The 19614-nt window shown below is 40.7% G+C and overlaps 1 protein-coding gene across 3 annotated transcripts in view; it reads right to left on the reverse strand.

The window, feature by feature from the left end:
• Nucleotides 1–274: 274 nt before the first annotated feature.
• Nucleotides 275–19614, reverse strand: part of LOC121299304 (protein mono-ADP-ribosyltransferase PARP6) — a 45934-nt gene continuing 26594 nt past the window's right edge. For all 3 annotated transcript variants that reach the window (XM_041226985.1, XM_041226986.1, XM_041226984.1), the window contains exons 17-23: nucleotides 15209–15321; nucleotides 14073–14145; nucleotides 12186–12255; nucleotides 7633–7712; nucleotides 7073–7136; nucleotides 3334–3418; nucleotides 275–2838 (exon numbers count right to left, since the gene is read on the reverse strand). In XM_041226985.1, the coding sequence (XP_041082919.1) occupies nucleotides 2736–2838; nucleotides 3334–3418; nucleotides 7073–7136; nucleotides 7633–7712; nucleotides 12186–12255; nucleotides 14073–14145; nucleotides 15209–15321 (588 nt within the window). In that variant the 3' untranslated portion in view covers nucleotides 275–2735. The remainder of the gene's footprint in view (nucleotides 2839–3333; nucleotides 3419–7072; nucleotides 7137–7632; nucleotides 7713–12185; nucleotides 12256–14072; nucleotides 14146–15208; nucleotides 15322–19614) is intronic.

The following is a 19614-nucleotide window of genomic DNA, read 5'->3' on the forward strand; positions in this document are numbered from 1 at the left end:
TGGATTTATTGCTGTGATACAATACCCACAATCAAACTTGATCAGGAGAATCCCAGATGTTCCGAGTATGAAGCCAATATTCAAAAGGTATTTTTCATCCAAAACAAAAAAAGTCAAACACTATGGTGTCCATATTTGAGAGACGCGAGCAGTACACGTAGACATATAGAAACATTTAAAAGATTCATCAATCCTACACATATTAGAAACAATTCAAGAATTCAGAACTGACCAGTTAGGTAAAATTGTGCAAAATTCTTTATTTTTTTTCCATTCACACACACACCACAGACAACGACTAAAGAAGTTGATTATAAATACATAAATACTGTACAGGTCACCATCGGACAAAATAATTCACAGTACAAGCTCACAACATCGAAACAGGCAGGGGAGGAGGGGGCCAGGCTGTGTGCTATTGGGAACAGCCAGGGGAAACCAGTCCAGTCCTCCAGAGTTACACTCTCAGTTAGAAGAGGATCTTGCCCTGGAAGTTGTGTGACTAAGTGCCTATGAAGGTGCAGCTCCAGTAAGGAGGGAATGCAGTGGTGCTTGTCCTGAGTTTTAGAACTGCTGTCAATAAAGTATATTACATAAGTGATTAGGAGCAGTTGTTCCTCCCTGACAGCTGCATGAACAACTCATGTAGTAAACATACAGACTCAGGTGTGACTTATTAATGCTGCGATGAGTAGATTTACCAGGGACCTAACTGTTCAAACTCATGGCACCTGGTCATTTCAACAATATACCTGAACAAAGACGTTCTGAAAGCCAAGACTGGGTGCAAGGCTAGCATGACACTGACTCACTTCCCTCCTGTGTTAACGGTAATAGGTCCCCACAGGACACTTGCAATGTTGCTATTGATAGGAACCAAGGTTTTTAAGAGCTGTTTAGCACAGGCAGAACTGAATGCTGTTCAGACTGCACTTCCTTGTTAGTGCAGAGAACATTTCTTTTCGATTCTAGTGAAGGCAGACTGGAATTCAGGTAGAGACTCTGACAATACCCTCTACTCCTTCTTTAAAAGAGCTGTGTTTGTATTTATATACAGGAGAACAAATACAGAAATATATTCCGCATTTCCACTGGAAAAGTAGACATCTTTGCAAAGGATGCATTCTGGAGAGCTGTTGGGGATATTTTATTTATGGGTCATCAAGTTAGTAGGTTCTTGCTTGGTCTGGGAATGCAAAAGTGCAACAGAATGTACTTAACATCTGCACCTTCTTTAACTTGAAAATACAGGTTGAAAAAGTGCCATAATGTAGTGCTGCACTGCAGCTATACTGCCAATCTCTTTAAATACGACGTTAGAAACTGTCCTGTGGCTACCATTAGAGCTCCTGGATTTTAGTTCTAGGACGAACATGAGTTTAAATGAATAATCAGACTTTCTTTAATTTTCCATTAGCTGGAAATTGAAAGTATAAATCTCTCAGGAGTAAAGTACCCAATTAAATGACCTGTTAATGAAATGACATGTATAATACAAATATTTATAAATTTTGTAATAAGAATACAGACAAGGTGATTTTTGCTATTTCAAGTAGTGTTTGTTTGAATATTTTAAAATATGTCCCAGCACGGCTGTATTTATTGGAGTAATACTTTAGACATGTCTGCTTGTAGCCATCACTAACCAGAATATGGATTCCAAGCAGGCAATTAAAAATAAAAAAAAACTTAACGCACCATACTCTGGCAATAAAATAATAAAAGAAAAAACTACTCAGATCAATTGCAAAAATCAGTAAAAAAATATTTTTACTTTAAAGCAATTTCTTTCCAGTTACTACAATACTCTTTGTGATTGATTGCCATGTAATTTGAATCAGTATGAGATGACAATTGTCTTCAATGACTAAACAGAAGCAGATCTCAACACTGCTGCCATAAAACTTGCAAACCTGCCCCATTGAAGACATCTTTTCAGAACATTGTATTTTGTAGTTAATTTTGGGGAAACCCCGGCTAGATTACTATAAGTAAAAGGGATATGCAGACCCTGCTGTCTGAAACCGATCCAAGGTTAGTGAAAAGTGGCGCTTCACTAGTGTGGAGCTGTTCACAATGCTGAGCTGGTCTGGGAGTGGAGGTGATCACAATGCTGAGCTGGTCTGGGAGTGGACCTGATCACAATGCTGAGCTGGGCTGGGAGTGGATCTGATCACAATGCTGAGCCTGGGGGAGTGGAGCTGATCATAATGCTGAGCTGGGCTGGGAGTGGAGCTGATCACAATGCTGAGCCTGGGGGAGTGGAGATGATTGATCATAACGCTGAGCAGGGCTGGGAGTGAAGCTGATCACAATGCTGAGCCCAGGCTGGGAGTGGAGCTGATCACAATGCTGAGTCTGGGGGACTGGAGCTGTTCACAATGTTGAGCTAGGCTGGGAGTGGAGCTGATCACAATGCTGAGCCTGGGGGAGTGGAGATGATTGATCATAACGCTGAGCAGGGCTGGGAGTGGAGCTGTTCACAATGCTGAGCCTGGGGGAGTGGTGCTGTTCACAATGTTGAGCTGGTCTGGGAGTGGAGCTGATCACAGTGCTGAGCTGGGCTGGGAGTGGAGCTGATCACAATGCTGAGCCTGGGGGAGCTGATCACAGTGCTGAGCTGGGCTGGGAGTGGAGCTGATCACAATGCTGAGCCCGGGGAAGTGAAGCTGGTCATGTTCTTGTTTCCTCAGTCCAGTAGCTGCCCTCTCCCTGCCTCATCTCCCGTCCCTCCCTCAGCTGGAGTAGACATGAGTCCCTATCACACGCATTATCTCCTTCTGGATTTTAGGCTCCTGAGTGTTGATATTGGCATCTCCCACTTGGCCATCTTCATATCTGCAGTATAGGGAACAAGCAATTAAACAACTCTGTCCTAATCCAGCAAATATAATCTAGAACTAAAACACTCACTCATAAAATGTTACCTGCTTACCCTAAACATTATTATTTATTTTTTTTACAGCTGTTTGATACTGTGCTTAGACCTATGGGATACAACACCCTCATCCAAAAACAATTTGGTAGTAATAGGTAGCTTGGTAGCTTACTAACCGCTTCCAAATTTAGTAAAAAAAAAAGCACCTGGATCCAAAAGAACATTATACCAACTATTTAAACAAAATCATCTTTGTTTTCAATTGAGGACTTCAAAACCCATTTTGTTTTTTCCAATGCAGCCAGGTTAAACCAGGTTGTCTTGTCAAGTTTGCCAAAGAGAATATTTGATAGAGTGGTGTTATCTTGTTAAGTCTGTCATTTTAAAATATTTATTGTCTTACCAGGATTTGTATCCAGCCCAATAAATGTTCTAAATCCAGGCTTCTTACTTACACAAAGAAGAATCTTGTGCAGACATGGTCTGACACGGGGCACACCCAAATATTCCCGTGCTTCTGCAGGTCTTTTGACGTTATTACTGTGAAAACAACAGAGAGAAGCACACTGCATCAGACATTAGTCTGAGGGTAATTATTAAAAAAATCTTCAGAAGACAACTCCCACGAGCAGCTTTAAAGGCAGTAGGATTCGTGCCGGAGGCAGGATAGCACTACACCCGGGGATCTTGTTCAGCAGCACTGCAGCTTGTCACTATCTCGCTAACCACAGTAAGGGGGAATGCAGGCGCTAGGAAAGAAGACTTAATATGAGTACTTACAAGCCCCTAGCTTCTTCCTGTCTGTGCTGTGCATGTGTAATAATACTCATTACTTTGGAGTGGGCTAGTTCTCAAATGACTAATTCATTTGTCATGCACGTGGTATCCCTGACATGGTACATATCTCCCTGTTGGATCACTGATAGAAGTACTGGGTGGGTAGATGTTTTCCAAGAGAAATTACTGATGATTCCAGAGGAACAATGTGAAAAGTAATGACTCTCTATGGGTTACTCTAGAGAACTAAATGATTGACAGAATAATAATCGACCTTGTGAGAAGACGGTGGTGCTAATGACAGATAAGTAAATATTTTATGCCTTGGTTGTATCTCTTTCATGTAAAATGCTAAAATTTGGATTAAGCAATAGTGCCTGTCGAAGAAGGCTCTACCACATGGTGGTTGACTGGATAAGGGTGCTAACAAAGGTCAAGGTAAACTACCACAAGGTACAGCCTTCATAAAGAGGGCACTATCGCTATTAGAAAACCTTTTTTTCTCATGATTTTATTGAAAAAAAAAAACACTTTAAAGCCTAGATTTATAACACCGTGTAACAATTATTATTTTTTTTTTTTGGTTCCTGGGTAGTAAGCGTTATTTCCTAATTGCTTATGCCTCAAAAGTATAGAAAATGGCTATTATTCCCCACAAACTTTCCTTTTGTGACCAGGACAGTGATATTTTGAAATTAACCTATTTTCCAGAACATTCCAGATAGACTCAGTGCTGAGTAAACTTGGAGTAACTTCTAGAACTTTCTAGAACTTTCTAGTAATATAAATAGTAGTATAAATACAGGGGCCTTAAGCCCACCAGTTCAGTGTAGTTCCAGCTGCCTAAGTGGATACATATCTGCATTTTTCTGAGATGGCATCAAGAGGCTGCAATGGTGGCATTCCTGATGGGTGTCCAAGGAGGTTTTACCAAGTTTCCCTGCTATCTTTGCCTTTGGGACAGCAGGGACACCAAGGCGCACTACCACAAGCGGGACTGGCCACAGCAGACCAAGTTCTCTGTGGGGAGGAACAACGTCAAGTGGGAGCCACTGGTGGACCCCCGGAAGGTGCTGATGCCACCACTGCACATCAAATTGGGCCTTATGAAACAATTTGTCAGAGCTCTAGATAAGGAGTCGGCAGCCTTCAAGTACCTTCAAGACTTCTTCCCTAAGCTGTCTGAGGTAAAGGTCAAAGCCGGTGTCTTCGTCGGACCACAGATAAAGAAGATCCTGGAGTGCAATGAATTCCCCAAGAAGTTCACTAGTAAGGAGAAAGCGGCTTGGAACAGCTTTGTCGCAGTGGTTGGGGACTTCCTGGGCAATCACAAGGCCAAAAACTATGTGGAGCTGGTTGAGACTCTGGTGAAGAACTATGGCACAATGGGCTGTAGGATGTCCCTCAAAGTCCATATCCTTGATGCTCATCTTGATAAATTCAAGGAGAACATGGGAGCGTACTCTTAGGAGCAAGGCGAGCGCTTCCACCAGGATATACTGGACTTTGAACGCCGTTACCAAGGACAGTATAACGAGAACATGATGGGAGACTACATTTGGGGGCTGATTCGTGAAAGTGATTTACAGTATAATCGTAAATCTTGAAAAACTACTCACTTCTAAATCTTTTGTAGTCATTTTTGAAATACATGTTAATTTGGATTCATATGTTGTTTTTTTCTGACTTTATGTGAACGAAAAAACACAAATTCGCCCGTTTTCTCATTGGAAATAGGTAAATTTCAAAATATCACTGTCCTGGTCACAAAAGCAAAGTTTATGGGGAATAATAGCCATTTTCTATACTTTTGAGGCATAAGCAATTAGGAAATAACACTTACTACCCAGGAACAAAAATTGTGTTACATAGTGTAATCTAGGTTAAATAAATTTGGACCATTTGTGTCTCTGTTTAGTATTTGCTGTGCAATAGATATGAACTACACTTTCAATAAAACAAGTCAAAATGAAAAAGCTGGCTCTTGCATAGCTTGGTTTTGAGTTTGATTCACAGTTGATTTTGTGAAATTCCAGCGGTCAAAGTAGGAGTTTGTCATGTCTCTATGGGGTTTATTGTGTCTCTATGGGCTTTGTAGTGTCTCTATGGGGTTTGTTGTGTCTCTATGGAGTTTGTTGTTTCTCTACAAGGTGTGTAGTGCCTCTGTGGTTTGTAGCGTCTCTATGGGGTTTGTAGTGTCTCTGTGGTATAGTGTTTTCTTAACATTTTTTTGATTCCTTGGTTCTTGAGAAATCATGAAATCCTCAACACCATCACAATATCAAACCAGGGACAACAGACAATGCCAAACTCACATAGGGCTGAAAGTGGCAGCCACTATTATTACAGTAAGATATAGTACCTCCCAACCATTCAAAATGATACATCATAAAAGGGTATACAACTATTAGGCATTGATATTGTTTAAAATGCACCATGCTAATGTGGTGGTGACTGTGAACATGGATTCATCGAGATCCGCATATGGCCCAGAATTGAAAAATTTGGACTTCATAACATAGATCATGAGCGCCATTGTGAACCATGGAGTGTTGAAAGAAAGCAAACAATCCCGCAATGCCAGTGATAGAGTCTCCATTGTGCTGCAGGCTGCTCAAAACTTGTCTCTCCTGTTCTCACATTCACACTCTGGGGCCTGGGCTGAACGATGCAGACTGATGTCACATCTCATTCCGGGATTGTGCTTGACTGCAGGATTATTTATAGCACTGACTAACATCGCAATTTTAATAACCACTGATTCAAGAAAGTCATTTCCATCTCATTACCCATATTCACAATTTTCCAGACATCCATGTAATCCCATAAATAACAGTCTCTGAGTGGCGCGATTTGAGGCACTTAATTTTGATTGCTCTGTCTGTTAAAGGTTGGTTAAAAGAGATGTTTTAATCACTCTGCGACTTGAAGAGAAATGCAGTAGAGACATTATGCACTGCACACTGCAATCCATAGAAATATAAAGCTGTTCATCTGTAGCTAGAGGGGATGGTGGGGATATGAGATTTCAATAACCTTGATTAATCACTTCTCTCTATTGTCCTAAACAACACCTGATTTCAATACTGCCACAACAGGGCTGTACCAAGATTATGAGAATCAAACATCAAATGCATGTGCTATTTTATTAATAAAAATGCAGAATTTAGATTGGGATTGAAAATTTGCTCTCCAGAATAGCTCATAAACTGAAACATCAGTCATTTATGCTATCTTAGATATGGAAGCACCTGCCAACCAAGCAACTGCTATCAGCTGTCAACCAAAGCCAGTCCAGTCCGATCTGTTTACTGATCTTAACAGCAGGAGATTTAAATATGCATGATTATTCCCTAATAATATCATTAGTAGTAGACTGCAACTGTTATGATGAATAGAATGTGAAGCAGCTCTTACCTTCACAAAGCGCTATACAGTTCAAATTGCGACTCTGCAGGAATCTGGACTGGATCGGGCGACTCTGAAAAACAGAACTGAGACACCTGACCAGGGACTCAGGGGCAGGACTGCACTGAAAGCACAAAAAAGGATGAGAAGGCTGGAGACTAGAGCTGAGGGGCTGGGAGGGAGACAGTGTGGTCTAGTGGTTAGAGCTGAGGGGCGGGAGGGAGGCAGTATGGTTTAGTGATTAGAGCTAAGGGGCTGGAGGGAGGCAGTGTAGTCTAGTGGTTAGAGTAGACAGGTTGGAGGGACAGTGTGTTCTAGTGGTTAGAGCTGAGAGACTAGTAGGGGTGCAGTGTGGTCAGTGGTTAGAGCTGAGAGACTAGGAGGGATGCAGTGTGGTCAGTGGTTAGAGCTGAGAGACTAGGAGGGATGCAGTGTGGTCAGTGGTTAGAGCTGACAGACTAGGAGGGATGCAGTGTGGTCAGTGGTTAGAGCTGAGGGACTTCAAGGGAATCAGTGATAGAGGTGGTATTTCCAGCACTGAAGTAGCTCCCTGTACTCCTACACTGTACCTGTGGGATGGTGTTCATCCTGTTGTAGCGCTGAACCAGCTCGTCTTTCGAGGGCATGCGGTGCTGCCCCTTCCCCATCCCTATCAGAGAACAAAACAACAACAGCCTGTCAGCAGAGCTCCTCTACATCAGCCCCCTACACACTTCCCTGCGCTCCTCTAGAGAAGCCCCCTACACACTCCCCTGCGCTCCTCTAGAGCAGCCTCCTACACACTCTACTCCAGCACAATCCACAAACCAAGCAAAGATCCTGTCTGTAAACACTATGCTGTCCAGATTATGGACCACATTTAGCTTTGTTCTCCAGTACTGTTACTTAACTAGCAGGAAACAACAGAGGTGCATGTATAAGCAGTTTGATTCACTTTTTAAGGGATCTGATTGTTTTCCTCCTTGGATTTTACAAATGTTATGTGGCTAGGGGACAAAGGCCTCTGCTGTCTTTCACTGCTGGAGGCCTGAGAACTCAGGTCACAAGTGAAAGAAGCTGGTGGGCTCGACTTAGCCCCCCCCCCCCCTCCCCAGAGTACTGAAGTGTGCTTGCAGCTTGCAAAAAGAGATAGGGCCAGGGGGATGGGACAATGACGATTGGCCTTTCACATGTACAAAAACAACCAAATACAAAAAAAGGGGACAGCCATATAAAGAGGTGAGATAAAAAGATCTAAAAAAAATTAAACAAGACATAAATGGGGCAAACTTGGACACCCATTTTAATGTAACCGGAGAAATACTTCCATTAAAGTTTCAAGAGCCGCTAAGATTGTGTTTAGTAATGAAACGGTTGTGTGCTGATCACATTTCTTTTGTGACCTGTCCAATTCTTTGAGATATTGCTTTGCATAATCAGTTGATTATGGGGGTATTTTAACTGCAGTCTCTCACTCCTTTGACTGTATCTGGTACATCACACCAACATAAGAGTCCTTCATCAGCTAAAATGCCATGGAGTCCAATGAGTTTTTTTGTTTTTTAAGAACTGATTTAAAATAAAAACCAAGTGGAGATTCATGGTAGAATGTTCATCCCAAGAGGTTCCGAAGTGCAACGTTTCAAAATCAGCTTGTGTTGTTTCTGCTTTCTGGTTGTGAGTGTTCCATAGCATTTTTAAATACCACAGACAGTGACATCATCAATAGACTGTCCAACAGTATTAAAATGTATAGCTAGAGATGACCAGGCTGATTTGATCTTAATGCTTCTGAGGTGTTCTACAAAGAGATCTGCTAAACATCCTTTAGTATCGCAAGTTGCACTTTTTGCAGATGATACAATCCACAATCCCCTTGTTAGTGCAATTCAACTGTTCATTGATGGTGATAGAAGATTTAGGACCATGAATTTCCAAGTTTGTGTTTGTGTGTTTAGAGGTTGCACAACAAGATGTTTCTTAGACATCAATGTTTGTGTTGTCAACAATTCCTGCATTACTACTAGCGTGTGTTACAAAGAAACAGACTCCCATTCGAATCTCCAATACAACTCCCATTTGAATCTCCAATACAACTCCCATTCGAATCTACAATACAACTCCCATTCGAATATCCAATACAACTCCCATTCGAAACTCCAATACAACTCCCATTCGAATATTCAATACAACTCCTCAAATCTCCAATACAACTGATTGAATTTCCAACACAACTCCCATTCGAATCTCCCATACAAATCCCATTCGAATCTCCAATACAACTCCTTGAATTTCCAATACAACTCCTCAACTCTCCAATAAAATTCCTACTCGAATCTCCAATACAACTCCTCGAATCTCCAGTAAACTCCCATTTGAATCTCCAATACAACTCCTTGAATCTCCAATACAACTCCCATTCAAATCTTTAATGCAACTCCCATTCAAATCTCTAATACAACTCCTCAACTCTCCAATACAACTCCTCGAATCTCCAATACAATTCCCATTCGAATCTCCAATACAACTCCCATTCGAATCTCCAAAACAACTCCTCAAATCTCCAATACAACTGCTCGAATCTCCAATACAACTGCTCACTCATTGAAACCTGCAGAGATTCCATTGCTTATTCACACTTATTGTGCCTCAGGCGCATCTGCAATGAAGAGGATGATTTGAAATAAAGTAGATGAAATGTGCAAGTTTAAGAGCTGTGGATACACAGACCACATCATCAATAGAGCCACGACACAGATATTTACATTAAACAGGAATGAAGCCCTACATCAAAGAAAGCAAGATGGAAATCATCATATACCTTTTGTAGTAACAGATCCTCCTACAAACAATTCAATACCTCATTCAAAAGAGCTTTACAATTTTGCAAGAGGGTCCTACGGCAGTCATTTTTAAAGAACCTCCATTAACATCATATAGGAGAGACAAAAGCATTAGAGACTATTTGGTCCAAAGCTCTATCCATTGTGAAAACAATACTTCAAAAGGCACTTTTCCTTGCAACAGATCACTTTATGCAACCTGTAAACATACAAACTTGGAAATACATAGTCCTAAATCTTCTATCACCATCAATGAACAATTGACATGCACTAACAAGGGGATTGCGGATTGTATCATCTGCAAAATGTACAACTTGCTATATATTGGAAAGAATAAAAGATGTTTGGCAGATTGCTCAGAAGGATTAAGATCAAATCCACCTTAGCATTTTCACATATTTCAAACCTAAAATGTTATTAGATCTTAATCTAAGTCCTAATAATAGATCAAGATAACCTGATTAAACAATAAAAGTATGTGAACCTTTAGATTCAGTAACTGGTGGCACCCCCTTTAGCAGCAATGACTTCAACTAAACGTTTCCTGTAAGTGTTGGTCAGTCCCTCAAATCGGTTTTGAGGAATTTTGGCCCATTCCTCCTAACAGAACTACTTCAGCTCAGTGACATTTAATGGCTTCTTTGCATGGAAAGCTCACTTCAGGTATTGCTACAACATTTCGATGGGGTTTAGGACCGGACTTTGACTAGGCCATTCTAAAATGCGGAATTTCTTCTGGATCCATTCTGCATGACACACTTTCAGTTCAGCTTCAGCTCACAGACAGATGGCCTGACATTCTCCTCTAGAATCTTCTGACACAATTCAAAATTTATGATTGTGTCAATGATGGCAAGCCATCCAGATCCTGAGGCAGCAAAGTAACTCCAAACTATCACACTCCCACCACCAAGCTTGACGGTTGGGTTGATTTTCTTCTGTTCGAATGCAGTGTTTGGTTTTCACCAAACATAACATTTCTTAAATAGGCCAAGAAGTTCTACCTTTGACTCATCTGTCAAGAGAACATTGTTCCCAGTCTTTTTCTGATAGTTGAGTCATGAACACTCACATTAGCCAAGGCAAGAGTGGCCTGCAGATCTTTGGATGTTAGTCTGAGGTTCTTTGTGATTTTCTTGATGATTTTCCGGTTTGTTCTTAGAAAGATTTTGGTAGGACGACCGCTCCTGGGTAAAGTGACTGTGGTCTTGAACTTTCTCCATTTGTTGACTATCTGTCTGACAGTGGATTGGTGGAGCCTCAAATCCTTAGAAATGGTTTTGTCACCCTTTGTAGATTGATGAGTATCAATAACTGTGTTTCTGAGGTCCTCAGAGATTTCTTTTGATTGTGGCATGACATGTTTCCACACACCTGTATGGTAAAGACCAAACTCACAAAGTTAGTGAGTCTACCTAATTAAATAAACACCTAATTGTAATTATCCCCTTAATTGAGCTGATAAAACCACTTACTTTTTCACATACCCTGAATCCTAATTACTTATTGTCTAATTTATACATCATTTTGTTTCAAAAGACATAGAATTGGTTAATATAAACCCTATTGAATATTTAAGAAAAAAACTGGTTTTGATTCAAGAAGGCTATCATGATAACAATGGCATTTCCATAATTATCATTGGGGTTTTCTCAGCACTATATATATTTAATATATGGACAGTCTTGGACCGTCTATTGATGATGTCACTCTCTGTGGAATTCACAAATGCTATGGAACACACAAAACCAGAAAGCAGACAGAAAACAAGTTGATTTTCAAACTCTGTACTTCTGAACCTTTTGGGAGGAACATTCTACCATGAAGCCCTCATTTGGCTTTATTTGAAATAAATTCTTTAAAACAAACAACTCACTGGAACCTCATTTTAGCTGATGAAGGGCTCTTCTGTCCAAAACATCCTAAATACATTTGTATTCATGTTGTACTTTCTGCACCTTTACTATTACTTTAAAGTTTTTGTTTATAAGGACTGAACAGCTGCTCAAAGCAGCCATACATATTATTTAAGCATGCACATACAATGCATATCACATTAATCATATATATATATATATATATATATATATATATATATATATATATATATATATATATATATATATATATATATATGTATGTATGTATGTGTGTGTGTGTGTGTGTGTGTGTGTGTGTGTGTGTGTGTGTGTGTGTGTGTGTGTGTGTGTGTGTGTGTGTGTGCCTGTCCTGTCTCTGGCAATGCAAACACAATCCCACCTGGCTTCATGGTCTGGTAAGTTAGTAAACTGTATTCCTACCTGAGTATCCAAATGATATACTGGAGATGGGGCTGAGATAGATGCCCTTCCCGTACGCTGCCCCGTGCAGCTTGCATTGAAAAGACATGGTGACAATCACAATCACACTCAAAGTGAGAGAGGCAAGGGCAAGGAGTGTGTGTGTGTGTGAGTGTGCATGCTGTAAAACATCTAGGCTTGTCTCTCTTCAGCTCTAGTGCAATGATCTGAACACAGGCAGATCTTAACACCAGACAGAGGGAGGATATTAGTTTACAGCTTAAACATTTTCCAAGTGTTTATTCTGAACGTTCAGCTATTGTCAAGGATATGCATGTCAAGTATATAGGTCAGCTGTACTGATTCTACCACATGAGGTGTGCAGTGCAAACGTATTTATTCCAGATGTATTCAAAGTCTTTTCCATATACACGTGCATGTTGCATGCATGCAGTCTCATCCACGTTAATGTTGCATCATAAAAAAGTAACAGCACTCTAATGGAGGGCTTCTCATGATGGCTTCTGTGAATTCTATCCTGAGTCGTGTCAGTACAGTGCAGTGAAAGCTCTGTGAATTCTACCCCGAGTCGTGTGAGGAGTGCAGCGCAGTGAAAGCTTTGTGAATTTACCCCGAGTCATGTAGGGAGTGCAGCGCAGTGAAAGCACTGTGAATTCTACCCAGAGTCATGTAGGGAGTGCAGCGCAGTGAAAGCACTGTGAATTCTACCCAGAGTCATGTAGGGAGTGCAGCGCAGTGAAAGCACTGTGAATTCTACCCTGAGTCACGTAGGGAGTGCAGCGCAGTGAAAGCACTATGAATTCTATCCCGAGTTATGTAGGGAGTGTAGCACAGTGAAAGCACTATGAATTCTATCCCGAGTTATGTAGGGAGTGTAGCGCAGTGAAAGCACTGTGAATTCTACCCTGAGTCATGTAGGGAGTGCAGCGCAGTGAAAGCACTGTGAATTCAATCAAGTCAATCAAGTTTCGTTGCTCTATCAGTGCAGGACTCCCTATTGAAGTAAAAGAGGATGGATTACTTGATAGTTATGTGTGAATATAGGGTAATATTGCAGTGCGAGTTACCTAACTGTATGCCTATTGACTGTTTCCCCTTTCAGTGGCTGGTGCACAGACCTTACCCTGAACCTGTCCAGATGGTTGTTACATTGTGTCTTGCAAGTAAACCATTTAATTCTGAGAATGTTTGTGAGTGACTGTTATTGAATGGCTGGCCAAGTGAGGGTCTACCCCATAACCAGTTTTGTGTGTTGAGTGTAAACTGTATCTTTATTCTACCACCATCACAACCAATTCTCTGCTTTGAAAAATTTATGTTAGTAAACAGCAGCATACATTAACAAAGTTCAAAGGTAAAAAAACCAAAAACAAACAAAAAAACACACATGCTCAATGGTGAATTACTAACCTTGCTATTGGATTCTCTTTCCCACTACAACCTTTTAACACTGTCTCCCACCGACCACACCACCTTTAGACTGCCAGCTGTTTCCAGGGGCCACCCTGGAAAAGGTTCTTTCATGGAAGCAAAATTCCGCTCTGAAAACTGATGGTTAGTGGTTCGCTCTCCAGCTAGTGGCCCACCCTTGCCTTAGCAAGGCAGACCGAAAACCCAGCCACCCAGTGGACGCCATATTTCACACTTCCACGCTGGATGTAACAGCCAATAGGAACAGGGAGGAGAAACATGGCGCCCATTGCTGTCAGAGCTGAAGAGGAGGGTGACATGGACTGGGTCATCGGTGGGCCTTGCAGAAACCCATTGCAATGAGGAGGAACATGGCATCCGTTACTGTCAAAATGGAGCAGCTGGATCCCAGGCCTGGGTTAAGGCAGGCCTTAGTCCAGGGATGGATGCATCTCTCTAGCTGTGATAGCTACATACCTGCAGTTTGGTATAAGACGCATTGACTAGTCCATTTCTCAGAATGGAGTGCCAGTTCTCAATATGGGAACCACTAGAATGGGGGCAGGGAAAGAGAGAAACAGAAAAACTGTGAGAACAAAAAGGGTCCCGGATACTGCCTGAACACTGTCCTGATGCGTGCTTGTGTTCTACAATACAGGAGATGGGATCACTCAGGGGTATATAGGACTACTGTAATTATTAGAATACAACATGCTCCCTGTGTATAACACATAACCAGGGAATAACACACACACACACATCTTCTACTAGTGTGTACATCCCTTACTTCTTTGAAAATACTTGGCAAAGACTGGACGCGAAACGACAATGGTTCAAAGACGAACATTTTACCATTCAACTAAAGCACAAGCTCTGTAGTTGAGAGGTACAGTAAGTATGTGGCTTATGCCAATGTCGGTATTATTAACTGATCAGCAGTGATCCATTACATCCTGCTTTCAACCCTATCAATAAATATTATTCAGGTGCACTGCACAACCTCATTATAACTCACAGACATTATCCAAATAATGTTATACTCAGTATATTACAGTACTTTTGTAGTTTCTTCCTAAAAGAAGTACCAATGGCTGATTGAACTATGGGGTAGTTTTACCCTTTTTTAAACTGGCTATATTACTTTAATGGGTGTGTTGCTACTGTATATATTTAAAAAAGGCAAAAAACAAATTTCAATATAGCCAACATATACTGCAGGGCTCCCTGCTTAATTCACTATTTGTCTTACGTTGAAAGCAATAAATTATTAAAAGGCACTTATACTGTAAAATATAGAACTGTTTAAATTTACTGTCAACATGACATAAGTTAAAGTGAGTTAAACACGTCACCGAACTATCGAACGGAGAAGTATCAGTAGCGCACTGTATGCCCATCTGGCAAAGTGAAATCTCTTTTGAAAAGGGTTGGTGGAAATTGTGATACAGAGCACACCCCTTATAAAAAGAAAACTATAAATCCCATCAACCCTTTGAGAAGCCAGGGAGGCCTGGGGAGGGCCGCACACGCCCTGGGGCTTGTGTTTGACACTCATGCTGTGTGAGGTGAGTTCTGCCCTGCTCTGTTCTGAAGGGCGCTGGTGCGTCACTCACTGGAAGGCGAAGGTGCTACCATACAGCTTCTTGGCGGTCCGGAAACGAGCTTCCTTTGCGGGGGGGCTGCTTAGCAACAGGAACTGGTGAGAGGTGTGCATGAACTTGAGTTGCTAAAGAGAGAGGGGGGGGGGGGGGTTGCAAAGTTAGTAATAAATAGCTTCAAATGTCATTTAAATTTATTTCGTTACATTTGCTATACTAGTTTGGTGCTTTGGTGCTTGGTGTTTGGTGTTTAGTGCTTGGTGCTTGGTACAATCATTTTGAGTGGTTCTGGGGTCTTCTGCTCCAATATTGGGCCTTTACCTGGCTTTGAGCTACTTATCTGAAGAATCTTAAGTGCCAGGACAGAACAGCCTTGTCTACATGTATATAGGTGGGACTGGCAGAGTTGAAAGGTGGCACTTTGGATTCTCCAGACAAGCCAAGTATGTGCAGATTTATAGGAAAAACATTATGGCAACTTAAAATTGGAGTAACAGAATCCGTCACCACTCTGAATGATATAACACCACAAACAGAACCCTTCACCACTCTGAATGACATAACACCATGAACAGAACCCGTCAACACTCTGAATGACATAACACCATGAACAGAACCCTTCACCACTCTGATTGATATAACACCATAAACAGAACCCGTCAACACTCAGAATGACATGACACCAAGAACAGAATCCGTCACTGTTCTGAATGACATAACACCATGAACAGAACCCGTCACCACTCTGAATGACATAACACCATGAACAGAACCCGTCAACACTCTGAATGACATAACACCAAGAATAGAATCCATCACTGTTCTGAATGACAAAACACCATGAACAGAACCCTTCACCACTCTGATTGATATAACACCATAAACAAAACCTGTCAACACTCTGAATGACATGACACCAAGAACAGAATCCGTCACTGTTCTGAATGACAAAACACCATGAACAGAACACGTCAACACTTTGAATGACATAACACCATAAATAGAACCCGTCACCACTCTGAATGACATAACACCAAGAATAGAATCCATCACTGTTCTGAATGACATAACACCAAGAACAGAACCCGTCAACACTCTGAATGACATAACACCATGAACAAACCCTTCACCACTCTGAATGACATAACACCAAAAATAAAATCCGTCACTGTTCTGAATGACATAACACCATGAACAGAAACCGTGACCACTCTGAATGACATAACACCAAGAACAGAATCCATCACTTTTCTGAATGACATAACACCATGAACAGAACCCATCACCACTATGAATGGCATAACACCATAAATAGAACCCGTCACCACTCTGAATGACATAACACCAAGAACAGAACCCTTCACCACTCTGAATGACATATCATCATGAACAGAACCCTTCACCACTCTGAATGACATAACACCAAGAACAGAACCCGTCACTGTTCTGAATGCTGTTTGAAACAACTTGCTCTTTAACAATGAGAAAGATTGAGATAGAAGCAATGGATTGAGAGAGCCTCTCAATTAGAACTCAACACATCAACATTTTCATCAGGATGTGTGCTGTGCAAAAAACATTTATTTTGTGAACACTGAACAGTGTTTGTAGTTTACAAAATAATTTCAGAAATGTGACATGTTTTGCACTTCCATTAGCTAGATACTGTAGGTCTCAAATGTGCAGTTTGATATTTTAAACATGATATCTGGTACTATAGGTTAAATAAAGTTTACATGCCTTCCCTTACAAAATCTTACCACAAAAACAAGAGTAATAAGGCATAGAAAACGATTCACTACTATCAGCCAATCAGCTTCCAGCTCTGCCGGGCTTCTATTAGACAGTAGATGCATGCTGGAATGTCACAGCATCGACTGTCAATCAAACTTAAAATAAATGTGTGCAAGTGCTGTTTTTTTCATCGGGAATTGCTGTGTTAAAAGCAATTGGACAGCAAATACTAAACAAAGACACAATTGGTCCAAATTTATTTTATTATCCACCAAAACCAGCCAATCAATACTTTGCACTCACGAAAACAACCAGTCCTGTAACTGCAACTGCCAAATCAGCCAATCTACAGCCTGTCAGCTCAATTGGAGCTCAGCTTCTTTCAACAACAACAAACCAAGACACAGACAATTTTGCAATATTGCCCCATTCAGATATATGGCACTGTCCAGATAAACTTGAAGCAGCTCTGACAAGTTAAAAGTTATTTGTTTAATACAGTCTTCTTTTTTCTCTACTTATGTGCATGATCGTTTAAGGAAAATTTCAGGACTATTTTCCTAAAACCTCTCAGTGGAAGGGTAGCCGAAGAATCATTAGCAGTTCAAAGTAAATGTAGGTTTTAATAAAGTGGTTTTTTAAAAAAAATGATAAAAATTGTTTTGAAAAATAGTGCCCATTGATGAAGGCTCTACCGTGTGGTAGTTGACCATAACTTTCGTTACTACCCTCGCTTTTCGCCAGTCGTGGTCAACTATGACATGGTAAAGCATTCAATGACAGGCACTATTACTTTAGTGAAAGTATAGTAAAGCAACGGTAAGAAATGACCAGCAAAGTGCAACACTATCTAAAAGCATGACTTGCAAATAACGATGTATTTAATTTGGTGTAATACCAGATGTTATTTTAAAAATGACTTTTTGCTATAACATGCGTTTCGTTCAAAACTGCACATTTCCAACCCATATAATCACTGGAATTAAATCAGTACACTGTCTCGATCACGACTTATGTTCACATCCCTTAAAATACCTGATGTCATGGTTGAGGCTAGGGCAATGACAACAGAAGCAGTATTGTCACTGAATGTTATTGAACAGTTTCCACTGCCTGACCTTCACTCATACATCTCTGTGAGAATCATGTGATACAGCCAGGCAGTGCTACAAATCCACTGTCCCATTGTTCTGTCCATGAAATCTAATCTAATTTCATTCAATACCTATTAGAAATGACTGAGACAACACTGCCTTGATTATATAATCACAACGGAATTGGTGTCAAGTCACCTGTTTGAGGAATTGATTCCAAAACGATCAATATATTCTGCATGTAACCCATTTTGGCGCAGCAGTCGGGTTTGATTGGATTTAAGTGCATACAGTTGGTTAGCCTGCTATTACCAGCCAGTAAACCCTGAAGCACTTTTTTCAACATAGTGAATGAGGGAGCCAGTTATCCATCTGTTAGTTCAGCTTTCACTCAATTGATATTGGCATGTGGTACATTACAGTGACACGTGATTTATTACTGATTTATGCTGGACAACAAAAAAAATGCAAATTACATTTAATAACTTAAATTTCCTAGGATAAGTAAATACAGCTATCTGATTGTCTTTCTTTAAAATGCAATGTTTCTCTTTTTGGAATGATAGCTGTGTTCGGGGTGGTTTGTTGCACTGAAATTGCTGTTCTTTAGTTTCCAACAGAGGTTCCAACTCTGAAACTTCTGAATGTTCATCAGCTAGGGCCTACTTGTACACCAGGGACTTCTAAACCACTTAATAAGAAGCTGTTGTAAATGTTTGTATACTACGGTCAGTGGGGTATACAAATTCTGTTGCAAGCGTGTTTTTCCCTGCGTGGGATGAGGCGCGGAGGGCAGTCTCTGGGCAGAAAGCAGCATGCAAACAACACAGTGTTTTGTATTTTGAAGGGTTGTTTTTCCAACATGGCTCTTAGTATTATAATACCCAGTTCAGCAGCTGGATGCTCTGCAAACCTTCTAAACAAAACAACAAGGTCTTAGAGTGAATGGAACAACCAGATAGACTAGGGCTATTCTAGTGAGTTATAATATTAAAGAGCTAGTCATTTCAATATCATTTGAATGGAGATTTTCCATTTCTCTTACTATGGTATGGTGTTTGTAATCATGCTGGTGGTTCTGGTTCTGTTGATCCAGTATCCAGATATTATCACATTTCTGTCAATCTGCCTTTACTGGGCTTTGAGCTGCTTGAGCTTATCTGGAGAATCATAAAGCACCATTCAAAAGTGAAGTAATTAGAAAAATCGACGTTTGCACAGTCCTCAACTGTAAACTGGGTTTCTCTGTTTAATAGGTATGTTTATAGGTAACGTTTAATTGTGTGATTGGAAAGTGTGGTTTGTGGCCGGCGGTGACTGAATGGCTTATTGTGAATTAACCACTGGCCACATGGTACAAAAAGAGACAAAGGAATATTTGTTTTGTGAGAGCAAGAGCAGCAGCATCATGTTGTGTATTGTGTGTTTATACACTGAGCTAGCAAAGCTTGGGTGGTGTGTATGTTGTAAAGTTGTAACCCTTTACTTTGTTTATTTTGTTGCTGAGTTTGTTTTGGTTTTTTTGGGAACTGAAAGTGTGCAAGAAGTGCTTGAATTGCAGTTTCTGTGCCTGGCTCTACTGTTTCAAAGACT

This window comes from Polyodon spathula, chromosome 24 (genome assembly GCF_017654505.1).
Source record: "Polyodon spathula isolate WHYD16114869_AA chromosome 24, ASM1765450v1, whole genome shotgun sequence".
In the NCBI taxonomy this organism is placed as follows: Eukaryota; Metazoa; Chordata; class Actinopteri; order Acipenseriformes; family Polyodontidae; genus Polyodon; species Polyodon spathula.